Below are 15,870 nucleotides of genomic sequence, written 5' to 3' on the forward strand. Positions count from 1 at the left end.
AGGAGGTGAGGCTGCAGAGCTTGGACAAATAGTTATAAAAGCTATACTCAAAAGCAAAATAGTTATAAAACCCTTTTTTGTTCTTTAGTAAACCAACTTTGAAATCCTTATATTTCAGGCTTTAAGTTGGCTGTTGTATTGGTGGCTGAAAACTACTACTTGATCCCACTTTTGAGGTTTGATTTTTTTTGTACAGGAAGCACTACACAATTCTTTGTCTTGTAGAGCGGGGTTCCAATTAAAGGGGCAAGAGTGGTTGAAGAACATGTGTTCAGTGTGCTATCCCTTGGCTTTGGTCATAGGAAACTTTTCTTTCTCTCAAGAGATTCATTCTTTTTCTTGTATATATGGCATGACTGGGTTTGTCTCTGTAATATTTTCCCCAGATCATTGGGGCAGCACCTTTTCTTCTTATTTGTTTTTTATATCTGTCCCATCCAATTTTTTAACTGGATATAGATATGTGGTGACCAAGCCTAGAGAACTGAGAAATTGACATAAAACCATTCTTTCATATATGTCAGATGATGGCACATGAGGGGCTGATGGTAATTAAAAACTAATTTCTATGGGGAAATAGTCAGGTAGGTATCAGGTTTGGAATTCAGCAGATGAACAGGTAATAGGAATGAGGTAGCTGTATAATTATAATTAATAGTTTTTCACAGTCTGGTTCTACACAGTCTTTACAACTGTAGAGAGATCTCTTGGCACTCTGTCTCAAACATATTTGTTGGTGAAGGCAGGAACATACACACAAGTTTGAATTTTCCTTGTTAAACACTGGTAGTTGTTTCTGGCAAGGAAGGACTACTTGTCCCACTTCCCTAATTCTGAATCCTTCTCTATCCTTTCATTCTATTTAGTGCTGTTCTACCTGCTACTGACACTCTGGACCAGGGGTAGTCAAACTGCGGCCCTCCATATGTCCATGGACTACAATTCTCAGGAGCCAGACATCTGGAGGCCGCAGTTTGACTACCCCTGCTCTGGACTGTAGAAATCCATTTGAATCCCATCACTCAAGGTTGAAGAAGAAGAAGAAGAAGTGTTGGTTCTTATATGCCGCTTTTCCCTACCCGAAGGAGGCTCAAAGCGGCTTACAGTCGCCTTCCCTTTCCTCTCCCCACAACAGACACCCTGTGGGGTGGGTGAGGCTGAGAGAGCCCTGATATCACTGCCCGGTCAGAACAGTTTTATCAGTGCTGTGGCGAGCCCAAGGTCACCCAGCTGGTTGCATGTGGGGGAGTGCAGAATCGAACCTGGCATGCCAGATTAGAAGTCCGCACTCCTAATCACTACACCAAACTGGCTCTCTTGATAGCCATAGGAACTGAGCCAGCACCTTTCTACTGATGCCTATCCCCACTTCTGTTTATTGTTGTTCCATTTTTCTGAGGCCCTGATGATATATTACAATGCAGCAGAGATTAGGTGGGTGGCCAATTCATTGGCAGTTACAGTTTCATAGAACTGTTAAGCAAATTCACCTGCTATAACCTGAAATATACTCATGTGTTTGAGTCTGAGTAAAACAACTTTCAGACTTTCTCATCCTGTTAGCAGCCCCTTTTGACCCCTGGAAAGTAGATTCTTGGGGTCATGGAAGGTACACATGGGCTAACAATTATGCAAATTGGGGCATTATGATGGGGAAGGGGATGAAATTGCTCTTTCTCTTCTGTCAGCAGAGCTGCATTGATAGGAGAAAGAGAGGGCAATTATGACCTTCATCTCAGACCTCCAAGACATGTATTTTCTGGGGCTTGAAAGGGACTGCTAAAGTTCCACTTTTGTCCTGCTGACAGTACTCAGAATCCAACCACATATTTCCCATACTGAAAATATTTTTAGTGCAGAAACCTTCTACTCTTTAGCAACCTCAGTCAAGTGAGATTCCCCCCTCTCTTTTCTTGCTGTTTGCTGAACAGAAGGGACACCTGTTCATATTCCCAGCAGCACAGGACCTATAGACTATCGAGTTACTTAATCTGTGGCTGGCCCATTACATTGTACTTAGGTACGGAACACTCTGTTTGTACATTACAAAGCACTGAGACAACCTCTGTTTTTTGTTGTTTAACAGAAAGGAATATTTAAAGGGCATACACTTGCATTTTAAATTTTGGAACTGGATTTAGAGTGAAAATGAGATTCTTACGTTGGACAAAGTGGTTTGTTTATGTGGATTTTAAAGTTGTGTCCATGGTATAATGGGCCTGCTGTAAACAACTCTAACTTTTGCTGCGTGTCTGTGGTGAAAATCGGTACTTGTGTGCCTGTGACATTTGTTGTATCTCTGTTGTTTCAGGCAGTGGAAAAGCTGGTGCAAGGAGCTGAGAGTGGCTGCCACTCTGAGAAAGAAAAGCAGATTGTCCTGAATTGCAGCCGCCTCTTAACCCGCATCCTACCCTATATCTTTGAGGATCCTGACTGGAGAGGCTTCTTTTGGTCAACTGTTCCTGGGGCTGGGCGAGGAGGGGTGTGTATTCTGTAAACTAAATTATTTCTATCCAAAGGAATGGCAGAGCTACAGGAAGATTAATATCACTGAGCCGTAATATCCAACAATAGGAACCTGGCCTTATGCCTATGCATGGCTGTGCTCTGAATAGCTCTACACTGAAATGTTTGGCAACGGTTGCAACTTCCTTGGAATCTCGATTTCCCAGACTCCTCCACAGACAGCTTCCTATAACCAAGAGAAACTAGAAGAGAAGACTGTTCTAATGCCCAGAGTGTCCCCTTGTTATGTCTGAGGGTGAAAACTAGATGGAAAGGGACAGGCTTGGTTCCTGCACAGTTTGTGGCCAAAATGCAAGACTAGAATCTGGAAGACTCAAGTTTGAATCCCAACTCTCACTTTGCTCTGGCAACTTGTTGAATGACCTTGGCCAGTATCACTCGGTCAGCCTAACCAACCTCATAGGTTGTTGTGAGGGTAAAATGGAGAAAGGGAGAGCTTTGAGGAACAATTTGGGGGGTAAATGAAATTTTAAAAAAAGTCTGGATCTGCATCCTGTATCTCTTGCATTGCTGTGAAAGGACCACTGCAGCACACTTCAAAGAGGCTTGTTAAAGACTGAAAATGAGTAGAGTGATGAACAAGCAGGAAATGAGTCTGTCACTTTTGGTCTAGTTTTTACTCATGTGCATTTAAAGAACATTGCACCGTTCTCCTCTGGGCATTAGTAACCTTCTATTCTATTTTAAGTTAGGAGGAGTAGGAAGGAAAATTTAAAATGTGACTAATGCTGTCCTGACAAAGAAAATAGAATATGGAGTTTTTCTTACTTTTTAGTGAATATGAATCCCTCAGGTTTGTATCCTGAGCATCTGCTCGGGAATAATTTTGATCTGCAGTGATTGTGGGCAGTGGCAAAGACTGAATACCCTCCATCTCTTGTTCTAATTCATGCAGATTTAGGCTATTTAGTTTCATGTTATGAGATAGCTACTGTATTTCCATTGTGTGTGCAATCTTTACATGGTGGAGTGAGTCTCCCTCATATACTTTATTAAGTGCCTGTAAAGGTGTCTGGCTTTGGTATAAGAGAAGCAATAGGACCTTCTAACTTTCCAGATTGAAAGGCAAGTTGAGAGTGACAGTAGGTGCTCCCACCCTGGCCTTGTTTTCTGTTATTGATCCCACTCATTTATTCTGGAGAGTACAGGCAATGCTTATCTGCAAACTGTTGCAGTGGAAGAATTCACAAACAGTGATTTGGCATGAACTGACTGGAACCCTATTGTCTCACTACTGTCTTGAATGTATGGGCGTGGATGTGGCCAGGAACCATGTGTTACTAGCCTTCGCTTTCTTCTTTGCCTGCCTCCCTTTTCACAGATGCTGTACATTAACTCGTTAGTTTGTTAAAACAATCTCTCCTTTTGTTTGTTGCATTCCAGCAAACTAGTACATTTCACTTTCTTTGCCAAGACAAGACTGTGCTCTCAGCAGGTGAGCACTGGTGTGTACGTAAGGCCCTTTAAACATATATATTCTTTTCTGCTCCTTGAAGAGGCAGCAGCAGCAATGGCTTTACAGAAGCAGGCATCTAATTCTTTGAAAACGGATACACTCCCAACAAAGATTTAGAGTGGAGGGCCTGAATCCACCCTCCTGTTCTCCCTCCCAGACTCCTGACTGGTAGAATATAACAACTGAATAGAGTTCAGGCAAGAAAATATACAGCTTGCAAGAAACTAAAGATATTTGAAAAACAATGTGTATTCTTTTTATTACATAAAAAAGACTTGCCCTAGAAGTTTAAAAACAATGTCTTATCTTTTGTTTAAAGAAAAACTTGTCTTTTATTCAGACTGTAGATCCAGAATAAATACCCATTTAGGGCAAAATCTTCATCAGTATTACATCAACAACTAACAAAAAGGCATAGAATCTTATATCCTATGTTTACAGTAAAGAAGACGCGTAACAGTGATGAACACAACAAGACAACAAGAGAAACAAATTCTTACCCATTGCAAGTCTCTCAAACATACAAGTTGTCATGGACAGGAATGAAACTAATGCTGCAAGCAGCTGATTTCATTCAACCTAAGCAACCTCAAATTAAAGGGCAACACATAAGGGTTGTGTGCTCATCAGGTGAGTTTCTTTGACATGGTGGAATGAGCTCCCAGGAGAGCTGAGGGCCCTGGTGGAACTTTCACAGTTCTGCAGGGCCTTCAGGATGGAGCTCTTCCACCAGGACTTCGGCTGAGGCCAGAGCAGTTAGATCTGGGCCCCTTGCTGGCTAGCCATGTCTTTGGGCGCCTGGAATTATCCCCCAAGGCACTGTATCACAGGGTCTGTGGTACAATGGGGAGGTAGGAATTTTTTGTCACCAGGGGGTGGGTTAGACTGATTTTATCATTGCTTTAGTAGGATTTTTTTGTGAGATGTCTGTTGCTACCCACCACGTCAGTGGGAGTGGTGGGATATAAATGCCATTATAAATAGCCAGAAATTATGAAATTAGTAAAAAGCAGGGCTAGTTTGGGTCTAAAGGGATAAAACGATGTTTTTGCATTTTTTGGGAAGATCTGTGAATCTTTGGTTTATTTTTCCCAATGCCCAGTGATGTTTGTTTGTCTTCCTGTTGTGTGTGCACAGTGCTGTTAAATCACAGCCAACTGATGAACCCATGAGATTTTCAGGGCAAGTGATTAAGTGAAGGCCATTTGCTTTTGCTGCCCTCTGCAAAGTCTGACTTGATAGTCTCCCATCCAAGAATTGACCCAACTTAGTTTCTGAGATCAGGCTATACTATACTGTGGCACATCTCCTTCCGGCTATGCATTCTATGCATGTTCTGAACTTATTTAGTCTACTTCTTCAGTTGGGTTTTTTCTTGTACAAATATGATTTTTTTTAAACTGGAGAATTAACTACACACTAACCACATGCTATGGGGATGGGGGAACATAATTAATTTTTTGTGGGTGGGGGGAGTGAGTATATGCAAAAATTATAAAGTTGAAAATGCCTTAGATTTTTTCCCAACATCAAAGCTCTTGCCAGTCATGACAAATATAGATAAGGGATGGAACGTGACTTTTTGGCAATTCAGTTGGCCATTTCTGTCTTTTAGCCCAATACAGTTTGGAAACTGTGTTTAAAGGGCTTGGTTGCTAATAATTTTTAAAATCAAATTAAAAAAAACAACCAAATGATGTTCCAGATGAAATAGAAAATTTGCAATGATTTGATATTCTGGGTTTCTTTCCAAAGGTTTTTGTAGGTAGAATAGGATCAAGCCAGAACAGTATCTAGGTGGCTATGCCATTTTCAAGGACTAAACCTTTCCTCAGTGACTTCCCCTAATTAACATAAAATAATAAATATCAATATAATCAGTAATCACATAGATACATTTTTACAAATCATATTATTCTGGAACAAACATACATTAATTCCCATGCTCTTCCAGATATTCTCTCCAAACTCATATCTTGTAGTTTTCAAACAATATACTCTCATTCAAGTTATTTGTAAATTATAATCAACATTTTAGTAAAATACCACATGATTAATAATATACGAATACATTATGTTCCCCCTTCAAGGATCGCTGCTTTGTTGTGGCAAGGGGGCTTGCGTAGTTCAGTGAAGCTATGAGCTATACCGTGCAGGGCCACCCAAGACGGACAGGTCATAGCTGAGAGCTCTGACAAAAGGTGATCCACTGGAGAAGGAAATGGCAAACCACTCCAGTATCTTTGCCATGAAAACTCTATGGACAGTTCCATAACGGCATAACGATATGACGCCGGAAGATGAGCCCCTCAGGTCGGAAGGTGTCCAATATGCTACTGGGGATGAGCAGACGGCTAGTACGAGTAGCGCCAGAATGAATGAAGCGACTGGGCCAAAGCCGAAAGGACGCTCAGTTGTGGAAGTAACTGGTGGCGAAAAGACAGTCCGATGCTGTAAAGATTTTTATTCCATAGGAACCTGGAACATCAGATCCATGAATCAAGGTAAGCTGGACGTGGTCAAACAAGAAATGACAAGACTGAACATCGACATTTTAGGAATCAGTGAACTAAAATGGACAGGAATGGGTGAATTTAATTCAGATGACCATCAGGTATACTACTGTGGACAAGAATCTTGCAGAAGAAATGGAGTAGCCTTCATAATCAATAAGAGAGTAGGAAAAGCAGTCTTGGGATACAATCCCCAAAATGACAGAATGATCTCAGTTCGAATCCAAGGCAAACCATTCAACATCACAGTGATCCAGGTCTATGCCCAACCACTGCTGCTGAAGAGGATGAAGTTGATCAGTTCTATGAAGCCCTACAACACCTTCTAGAAGCAACGCCAAAAAATGATGTGCTTATCATCATGGGGGATTGGAATGCTAAAGTAGGAAGCCAAAAGATAACCGGGATAACAGGCAAGTTTGGCCTTGGAGTACAAAATGAAGCAGGGCACAGGCTGGTAGAACTTTGTCAAGAGAATACAATGGTCATAGCAAACACTCTTTTCCAACAACCCAAGAGACGACTCTACACATGGACATCACCAGACGGTCAACACAGAAATCAGATTGGCTATGTGCTCTGCAGCCAAAGATTGGAAAAGTTCTATCCAGTCAATAAAAACAAGACCAGGAGCTGATTGTGGTTCAGATCATGAGCTTCTTGTTGCAAAATTTAGGCTGAAATTGAAGAAAGTAGGGAAAAGCACTAGGCCGCTCAGGTATGAACTAAATCATATCCCCGACGAATACACAGTAGAGGTGACAAATAGATTTAAGGAATTAGATCTGATAGACAGAGTGCCTGAAGAACTATGGACGGAGGTTCGCAACATTGTACAAGAGGTAGCAACTAAAACCATTCCAAAGAAAAAGAAATGCAAGAAATCAAAATGGCTGTCTGAGGAAGCTTTACAAATAGCTAAGGAGAGAAGGGAAGTGAAAGGCAAGGGAGAAAGAGAAAGATACACCCAATTGAATGCAGAATTCCAGAGAAAAGCTAGAAGAGATAAGAATGCCTTCTTAAATGAACAGTGCAAACAAATAGAAGAAAACAATAGAATGGGGAGGACCAGAGATCTTTTCAAGAAAATTGGAGATATGAAGAGAACGTTTCATGCAAAGTTGGGTATGATAAGGGACCAAAATGGTAGGGACCTCACAGAAGCAGAAGAGATTAAACAAAGGTGGCAAAATTATACAGAACAACTATACAAGAGCGAGCTTAACATCCCTGATGACCACAGTGGGGTAGTTACTGACCTGGAGCCAGACATCCTGGAATGTGAAGTCAAATGGGCCTTAGGAAGTCTGAGCAACAATAAAGCTAGTGGTGGTGACAGCATTCCAGTTGAACTATTCAAAATCTTAAAGGACGATGCAGTAAAAGTGCTACACTCAATATGCCAGCAAATTTGGAAAACTCAACAATGGCCACAGGATTGGAAAAGGTCAGTTTACATTCCAATCCAAAAGAAGGGCAATGCCAAAGAATGTTCAAACTACCGCACCATTGCACTAATTTCTCATGCTAGCAAAGTTATGCTCAAAATCCTACAAGCTAGGCTCCAGCAATATGTGGACCGAGAACTTCCAGAAGTACAGGCAGGATTTCGAAGAGGCAGAGGAACTAGAGATCAAATTGCCAACATACGCTGGATCATGGAGAAAGCTAGGGAGTACCAGAAGAACGTCTACTTCTGCTTCATTGACTATGCTAAAGCCTTTGATTGTGTGGAGCACAACAAATTGTGGCAAGTTCTTAAAGAGATGGGAATACCAGAGCATCTTATTTGTCTCTTGAGAAATTTATATGCAGGTCAAGAAGCAACAGTGAGAACTGAACATGGAATCACTGACTGGTTCAAAATTGAGAAAGGAGTTCGGCAAGGCTGTATACTGTCGCCTTGCCTATTTAACTTGTATGCAGAGCACATCATGAGAAATGCGGGATTAGAGGAGTCACAAATTGAGATCAAGATTGCAGGGAGAAATATCAACAACCTCAGATATGCAGATGATACCACTCTAATGGCAGAAAGTGAAGAGGAACTAAAGAGCCTGTTGATGCGGGTGAAGGAGGAGAGTGAAAAGTTGGCTTGAAACTCAACATCAAGAAAACAAAGATCATGGCATCCGGCCCTCTCAATTCTTGGCAAATAGATGGAAAAGAAATGGAGATAGTGACAGATTTTATTTTCCTGGGCTCCAAGATCAATGCAGATGGGGACTGCAGCAAAGAAATTAAAAGACGCTTGCTCCTGGGGAGGAAAGCTATGGCAGATCTAGACAGCATCCTAAAAAGCAGAGACATCACCCTGCCAACAAAAGTGTGTTTGGTCAAGGCTATGGTCTTCCCAGTTGCAATGTATGGCTGCGAAAGTTGGAACATAAGGAAGTCCGAGCGTCAAAGAATTGAGGCTTTTGAACTCTGGTGCTGGAGAAGACTCTTGCGAGTCCCTTGGACTGCAAGGCGAACAAACCGGTCAGTCCTAGAGGAGATCAACCCTGACTGCTCCTTTGAAGGCCAGATCCTGAAGATGAAACTCAAATACTTTGGCCACCTCATGAGAAGGAAGGACTCCCTGGAGAAGAGCCTAATGCTGGGAGCGATCGAGGGCAAAAGAAGAAGGGGACGACAGAGAATGAGGTGGCTGGATGGAGTCACTGAAGCAGTAGGTGCAAACTTAAATGGACTCCGGGGAATGGTAGAGGACAGGAAGGCCTGGAGGATCATTGTCCATGGGGTCGCGATGGGTTGGACACGACTTCGCACATAACAACAACAACAACAACATTTATTAATATGGCAATACCTGTGTAGAAATAGTATTCAGTATAACTCGGCCATAGGCTCTTAAAAGTTACTAAATAATTTTAAAGCAATTTATCATTTGTATATTATAATAGGTAAAATACCGATAATAAATGTGAACATAGTTTTTCATCACTTAATACCTGATGGAATAATTTAATGACGGAAAATTTTAAAAATATATTGGGTGTCGTTCTTTCACCAGATTCTTCGGGGCTGATTTTTCAGTCACTGAAATGGACAGAATTTAATAACAGGTCCTTAGTCTTTCAGCCATTCATACTGGTGGAACTTAAGAAAGAGAAACTCCTCGGGGGCTATAACCTGGGCAAAATAAAGAGGTGCACATTGGATATTCCACTGCAGACCACAGATGTGTTAAACCATCCATATTGTTAACGTGTGATGGGTGAAATAGCTAATCAATGCCTCTGATTAGCCAGTGACTGTTTCCGCTCATAAGACATCCAGAGGCTCTGTTTCTCTATCCCTGATTTCAACATTGTGCGTAAGTGTCTGGTCTGCCTGCTTTCAACCCTTGTAATGGTGTTTCTGGACTGGTTGTCCTGATATGGAAAGCACTAGACAATGTCAGATCAATTATTATAGTCCAGTTGCTTGCCAGGAGCACAGGGCTAGGTGTTTTATGCAAGCTGATAGAAGCCTGGCTGTCACAGATAAGCTTTGGTTACTTTCCATAGCCCTTTCTTAGTGGAGCGGGAGGGTGTGTGATTGAGGAAGAGCTTTAAGTTACAGTGATGTAGGCCTGCAGAAGGAACTCATGGTTCCCTTGGAAACAGCTGCAGATTTGTTACTGAAACGTCAGCATAGAGATATGAGAATAGGGCTTGGCTTCAATGCCTGGGAACACTCAGGTTGCTCTGTTTGTTCTGCCACAGCAGCTGAGACCATCTCCTTGCTGAGTAACCCTCGTGTCCGCAACACATTTATCATATCCTACTATATGGATAAATTTTGCAAAGCAAATGAATGATGCAGCGCAACCAAAACTGCTGCGGTCCTGTGAACAGATTATTTAGCCAAGAAACGTTGGTCTTTTCTGTAGTTGCTTTGGACAAAGCCGTGACATTTGTAGTTCTAGTCCATACACATTGTGCAGGATAGCACTTTTAATATAGAGATATTACATTTTACATTCAGCAGAAGTGCTATTTTCTGTATACAGGAAAACATAATACAGCTTGCAGATAAATGTATGAGTATTTTGTGATTGACTGCAAACTCTGCATGAGACCCCCACAGATAGAAGCCTAAAGGAGGCAATATAGGACCTTGGACGGGGGCACTCCTGAAGGAGAAGGTGGGAGTGGCCTTGGAGGGTTCTAAGGGAAACCCATTATGCACAGCAGTGGCTATGTTGGGCCACTGGTGGTTTCTAGTGCGGCACTACGCCCCACCACTTCTGAGAACACATGGGGGAAGGGATCCCACAGCGCACGGAGACTGCTCTGGTGTTGTGCATGTGCATGCAAAACTCTGGGGCTGGAAGAGCCTGCTGGGCTGTATGGAGGTGGCAGCAGCAGGGGGGGGGGGAGCAGGGGGCATGGGGCCCTGCTGCACAATGGCAGGAGAATGGCATGCCGCTACCCCACCATTGTGGTGGTGGGGAAATGCCACATTCGGCTCTGTGCCTCCATGGAGCTGACTGGGGCGTTTGGTGTCTCTGCAGAGACACCTTAGGTTGGGAGAGGAGCCGGCCCTCTTCCTGTGTGCATGGGGCTGCCCGGGCCTATCCTCCAATGGCAACCACGGCACCACAGAGAATGTGGAAGGTTCCATGTTCCCTTACCGCAGCAATCCGAGGGCCTGAGTCGGGCCAGGGTTGGGAGGGGGCCAGGATGGTGTTGGCATTGTGTGCAATTGTATATTTGCCCCACTGCTTTGCTGCTACCAGCCCAGACTTCCTGCCCCATGCATAATAGGTCATTGAGACATTTATTTACATTGGGATTTATACCCTGACCCTCCCAGCAAGCTGGCCTGAGGCAGCTTACATCATTTTAAAATCACATAGCAACTGTATATAACTTCATCCATAAATAGTTAAACATTAAAACCTAAAATCTTTGAAACTGAACAAACCAGCTGATTTGCCATCAGACATTCCTGCCTTCAGTTTCTGGTGTCAGGACAGGGATCCCATTGATGTTTGAATTCCAGTGGAAGTAGGAATTAGGAAGTCAGAGGGAGACATGGTATCGGAGAGAGGTCTGAGGTAGAGGTTTGATGGAGGAGAGAAGATATAAGATATTCTGGGTCAAACAAGGTTGCATGTCTCAGAAAAATGGGGAAACGATGGCTATTTCAGCTCTCACAGGCCACATGGGTTTAAAGAAACCCAAGTCTCTGACAGAGTAGGTGGTAGTTGAATCTCAATGTTCATATAGGTGCTTAATGAAACAAGCATACAGTGTGAATTATATGCCTTATATCCTAAGTAACAGCCTGTAAATGATCTATGAACTTATTTCTAAGCCTTTCTGTTGAACAGAGACAATAGCATCCAGTGACTGGAGTGGGAATCTTACATACATAGCCTAATTATAGGAAACTTTACATTCATCTAGTCCAACATTTTCTTTTGGGTAGCGGCTACTAAACATTAAGACTCCCATTTTTCAGCTATTACGAGTAATTATTGTTAACATACTCTACCATTTGTACTACTATACTGCACTCTTTTGTTATAAATCCGGCAATCTGCCTTTCTACCTTCGTTGAAATTCTACCTCAACAATTTGTTGCTTGTAGTGCTGCTCTGTAATGACTGCTAAATTCACAAATAGAATACTATAATCTCTTCATGGTCCACAGGGGGATGAAGATGATGAAAATGCTAGGCCTTTGGCTGAATCATTGCTCCTGGCTGTTGCAGATTTGCTTTTCTGCCCTGAATTCACAGTCCAGAGTCATCGAAAAAATGTGGTAAGTTGAATCATTTGTCATTTGGGCTGGGTAGGCAACTAGGTTCAATTTTTAACAAGGCCTTTCCCGGGATCATTGTGTATGCATTCTCTGAGGAGTTTGTAAAGCTGTTGGCTGCAGAAGAATGACTCACTGTGCTTGGAACTTTACCTGATTAATGCTGCATTTGTAGTCTGCCCTGCCATTTGTTGAATTGTGCCTGAAAATAGTAGAGTTTTCTGGAAGGTCAGTCAATGAGCTATCCAGGAACATCTGCCATAATAAACTAACATACTGCTGAGGTCTAGTTCCAGTGGTTATACTGGGGAATTTACATTGATCCAAAGCAATGCTGGTTTCTTGGGATGTTCTGCTATTAGAGAGACGCTGTACTTCTCAGCCTGTTTCCAAATCATGTTTCAGAGCTGTAGAATAGTGGAACACAAACACAACACATTTAATTATGCCATTAAGTATTTTGTGTTCTCTCTTCCATGACAGGTCTGTGCTAGTTTTACAAAGGACAAGTTGGATTTGCTTAGTACAGGCTGACAAAAGAGTCAGGGAGGTTTATGACTCTAGATGAGTAAGGTTACCAGCCTCCAGCTGATGGCTGAAGGGTTTACGACAGATCTGGGCAACAGATAGCAGTTCACCAGGGGAGGATTATTGCCACCCAGCCCCACTAGGTTCTCACGGGATTTGGAGAACAGGAAAGAATTTAGACTGAGACTGACTTAGGTATAAAAGGTATGTTATAAAATGTCAAACCATATTGACAGAGAAACAGAGTGGCAACGACAGAACAGTGACTGTTGAGTAAAAGCATAGAATGCGATCTAGAGTAGAACCCCACCCCTAAAGCTGGTAGGTCTAAGGAATCTAATCTACATAAAAGAGGATTCTTACCATGAAGTTTCAGCCAAATAGCAGTTCAATTGTGTGACCCTATAGGTTGAAACTGAGGTGCTGGGGCTAGAATCACAGGACAGTTATACTCTGAGAGGTTCAGCTTCAGGAATCACAGAGCTTATTGATGTGAACTAGAAAAGATGACCATTTGATATAATTGATCCCAGCTGAAATGGATATGCCCAGGTGTGAAGTGTTGCCAACTGTTGCAAAGCTGTCCAAAAAAAATTTGTAGCTCTCTTTCTTAAAGATGCAGGAAGAAGATACCAGAGTTGTTTGATCTCCACAGGGCTGCAAGAATGTTAAACAAAAGGTCCCTGTCCTCACATCTGGAGAAAATGGATACTTTGAAAGGTGGACTCTGGGCTGTGTACTGCACTGGAGTCCCTCTCCTGCACAAACCCCACCCTCGTCCTATTCCATCCCCACCCCTCCAAATCTCCAGCTGTTTCCTAGCCTGGAGCCATTCAAATGACACAGCCCCCATTATTTTTTCTCATATCCTTCAGCCAATGTATTAATTCTAAGAATATGTGTTCTCTAATTGTGGGAGAGCAGAAGCTATAAGCATCTTGTTTCTTTCACTGGGATTCTGACCTAGCTCTGGCACAGCTCAGCAGAAAGAAGGGACCACTGAGGGAATACCAGATGAAATTTAAAAAAAAGCTTTGACCTGTTGAGGGAGAATGGCAGCAAAAAGGGACAGATGAATCTTACTGAGATGTTTTAATGGCAAATGAATAAAATAAAGAAATGCACTGCATTCTACAGGTTTCGATTGAGAATTCTGAGAATCCCGTCTCTTGTGGTGATGGGAGATTTTGTTTAGATATGTTTTGTTTTTAGACAAAATTTCTTTGTGGTCATATTTTTGCAGAGACTTAGTTTTTATTTAAAAACTGTCCACTGTGTTTTATTTATACTTTAAATGGCTTTCAGTGTTACCATCTGTGTTCAGCTTGGTCAAAACTGAGTGGGAAATTCCAGCAAGGACCAAGACCAATCATCCCATCATCTCTTGCTTCTACTCCTTAGTTCTGGAGGCAGCAGAGCATTTTAAACTTCCAGTGGTGGTTGCGCTACTCGCCAGCTTGTGTTCAAACACCATCATTCCTGCAGAGGTGGATGGCTTTTGTAGGGCCCCTTGTGATCTGCACAGACAATTAGACCTCTAATAGCCAATCAGAAGGCCTGCTGGGCCAAAGCCCCACCTGGCCACATTCATTCTCTAAGAAAACTTGGCAGCTCCAGAAAAGGTATCTGCAGGTGCCACAGCACTCATTTATATATCACTTATTTGATTATTTGATTTATAGACTGCCACTGTGCAAGCGGGCTTGGGACGCTTTACATCCGTCCCTTCACAAGGATTGTGAGGCCTCTTCAGCCACCCTCAGGGCCTTTACTGCAAGCTCCCTTTTTATCTAGGGCAGTCTATCCTTGGGCCTCAGATCTTTCAGCAGCAGACTATGATATCCCGAAGGTGTTTAAAGAGGAGCTAAAGAAGATCAACCTTGTGGCATTCTTCTTGTCAGATGCATCACTGGACACCATTCAGTCTGAAGGGGTGGGGAGCCCAGTTCCACTGAAAGATGGCTCTGTGAAGAAACTACCAAAGCATCACTTTTCTGGAGCTCAGGGCAATCAGATGGTTTTTTAGGATCTCCTTGTTCACATGGACAATACAACTGCCAAATCTTATGTCAAATGTCAGGAGAGGGGACAAGTTCCAGCTCCCTGCATGCAGAGGCAAAGATGATTTTACAGTGGGTGAAGACTCACCTGCGTTTGCTCAAAGGGGTCTATGTGACATTTTAAAGCCCTCTTACAAGAAGTTTTTGAACCTATTGCTACCTGCTGTCTTAAGGATCTTACTTTCAAGACAATTTTTCTGGTGGATATTACTTCAATCAGGAGAGGCTCACTCCATAGATAAAGACTTTTGCATTTTTCACAATGGTGGGGTGGTTCTGCACTCTGATGTAGCCTTTTCCCCAAAGGTTAATTCCCCCTTTCCTAGGTCAGAGGAACTGATTCTTCCTTCATTCTGCTCTAATCCTAAACATCCTCAGGAAAAGAAATGGCAAAAGAAATGTAAAGAGGATGCTTAGCTTCTGTCTAGACAGGACTAAGGAGTTTTGCAAAACAGACACCCCGTTTGTATCCTTCAAGAAATCCTGTTTAGGAGACATAGTTTTAACATCCCCCTGATGGTTGGGATCCCTGTCCCCTGTGGGCCCTCCCCGTGTTCATTGCTCCTCCTAGCATTATTCTGGATCCGTGCACATTTCCCATACTTCTCAGATTGCCCTTCCACTGAAAAAGAAGATTCTTGCTAAGTGAGATAAATCTACTGCTTTTCATCTCTCAGTTTTGTTTTTTAATGACCATGTTTACTAATTATTTCAACTGCAAAATATAATCTTAAACTCCTCAGTTTTTCATAATTTGATTATAGCTATGACAAAAATGTTGTATATGGATAAATACAGGATTAACTCTGGTTCTTATCATCAAAACAAGTCAGCATCTACCCGTAGCCGAACTTCTCCCCAATTTTTCATGATGCTATTATTGCTTTCAACAGTTCCATTTAATATTGGACCTAATATAGAAGGCAACTGGTTAAGAAGGAATTTTAGCCACTTCCATTGAATGATATAAAGTTAAGTTTGCATTCAACAAAGCAGCAACGAGAAATTATTGCATGTTTATATTTATATCATA

The 15,870-nt window shown here is 42.3% G+C and overlaps 1 protein-coding gene across 1 annotated transcript in view; it reads left to right on the forward strand.

Annotated features, from left to right (window-relative positions):
- Nucleotides 1–15,870, forward strand: part of HID1 (HID1 domain containing) — a 68,415-nt gene that overhangs the window by 17,444 nt on the left and 35,101 nt on the right. The window contains exons 3-4 of the mRNA XM_077327874.1: nucleotides 2,312–2,482; nucleotides 12,142–12,252. Of these exons, the coding sequence (XP_077183989.1) occupies nucleotides 2,312–2,482; nucleotides 12,142–12,252 (282 nt within the window). The remainder of the gene's footprint in view (nucleotides 1–2,311; nucleotides 2,483–12,141; nucleotides 12,253–15,870) is intronic.

This window comes from Paroedura picta, chromosome 3 (genome assembly GCF_049243985.1).
Source record: "Paroedura picta isolate Pp20150507F chromosome 3, Ppicta_v3.0, whole genome shotgun sequence".
Taxonomy (NCBI): Eukaryota; Metazoa; Chordata; class Lepidosauria; order Squamata; family Gekkonidae; genus Paroedura; species Paroedura picta.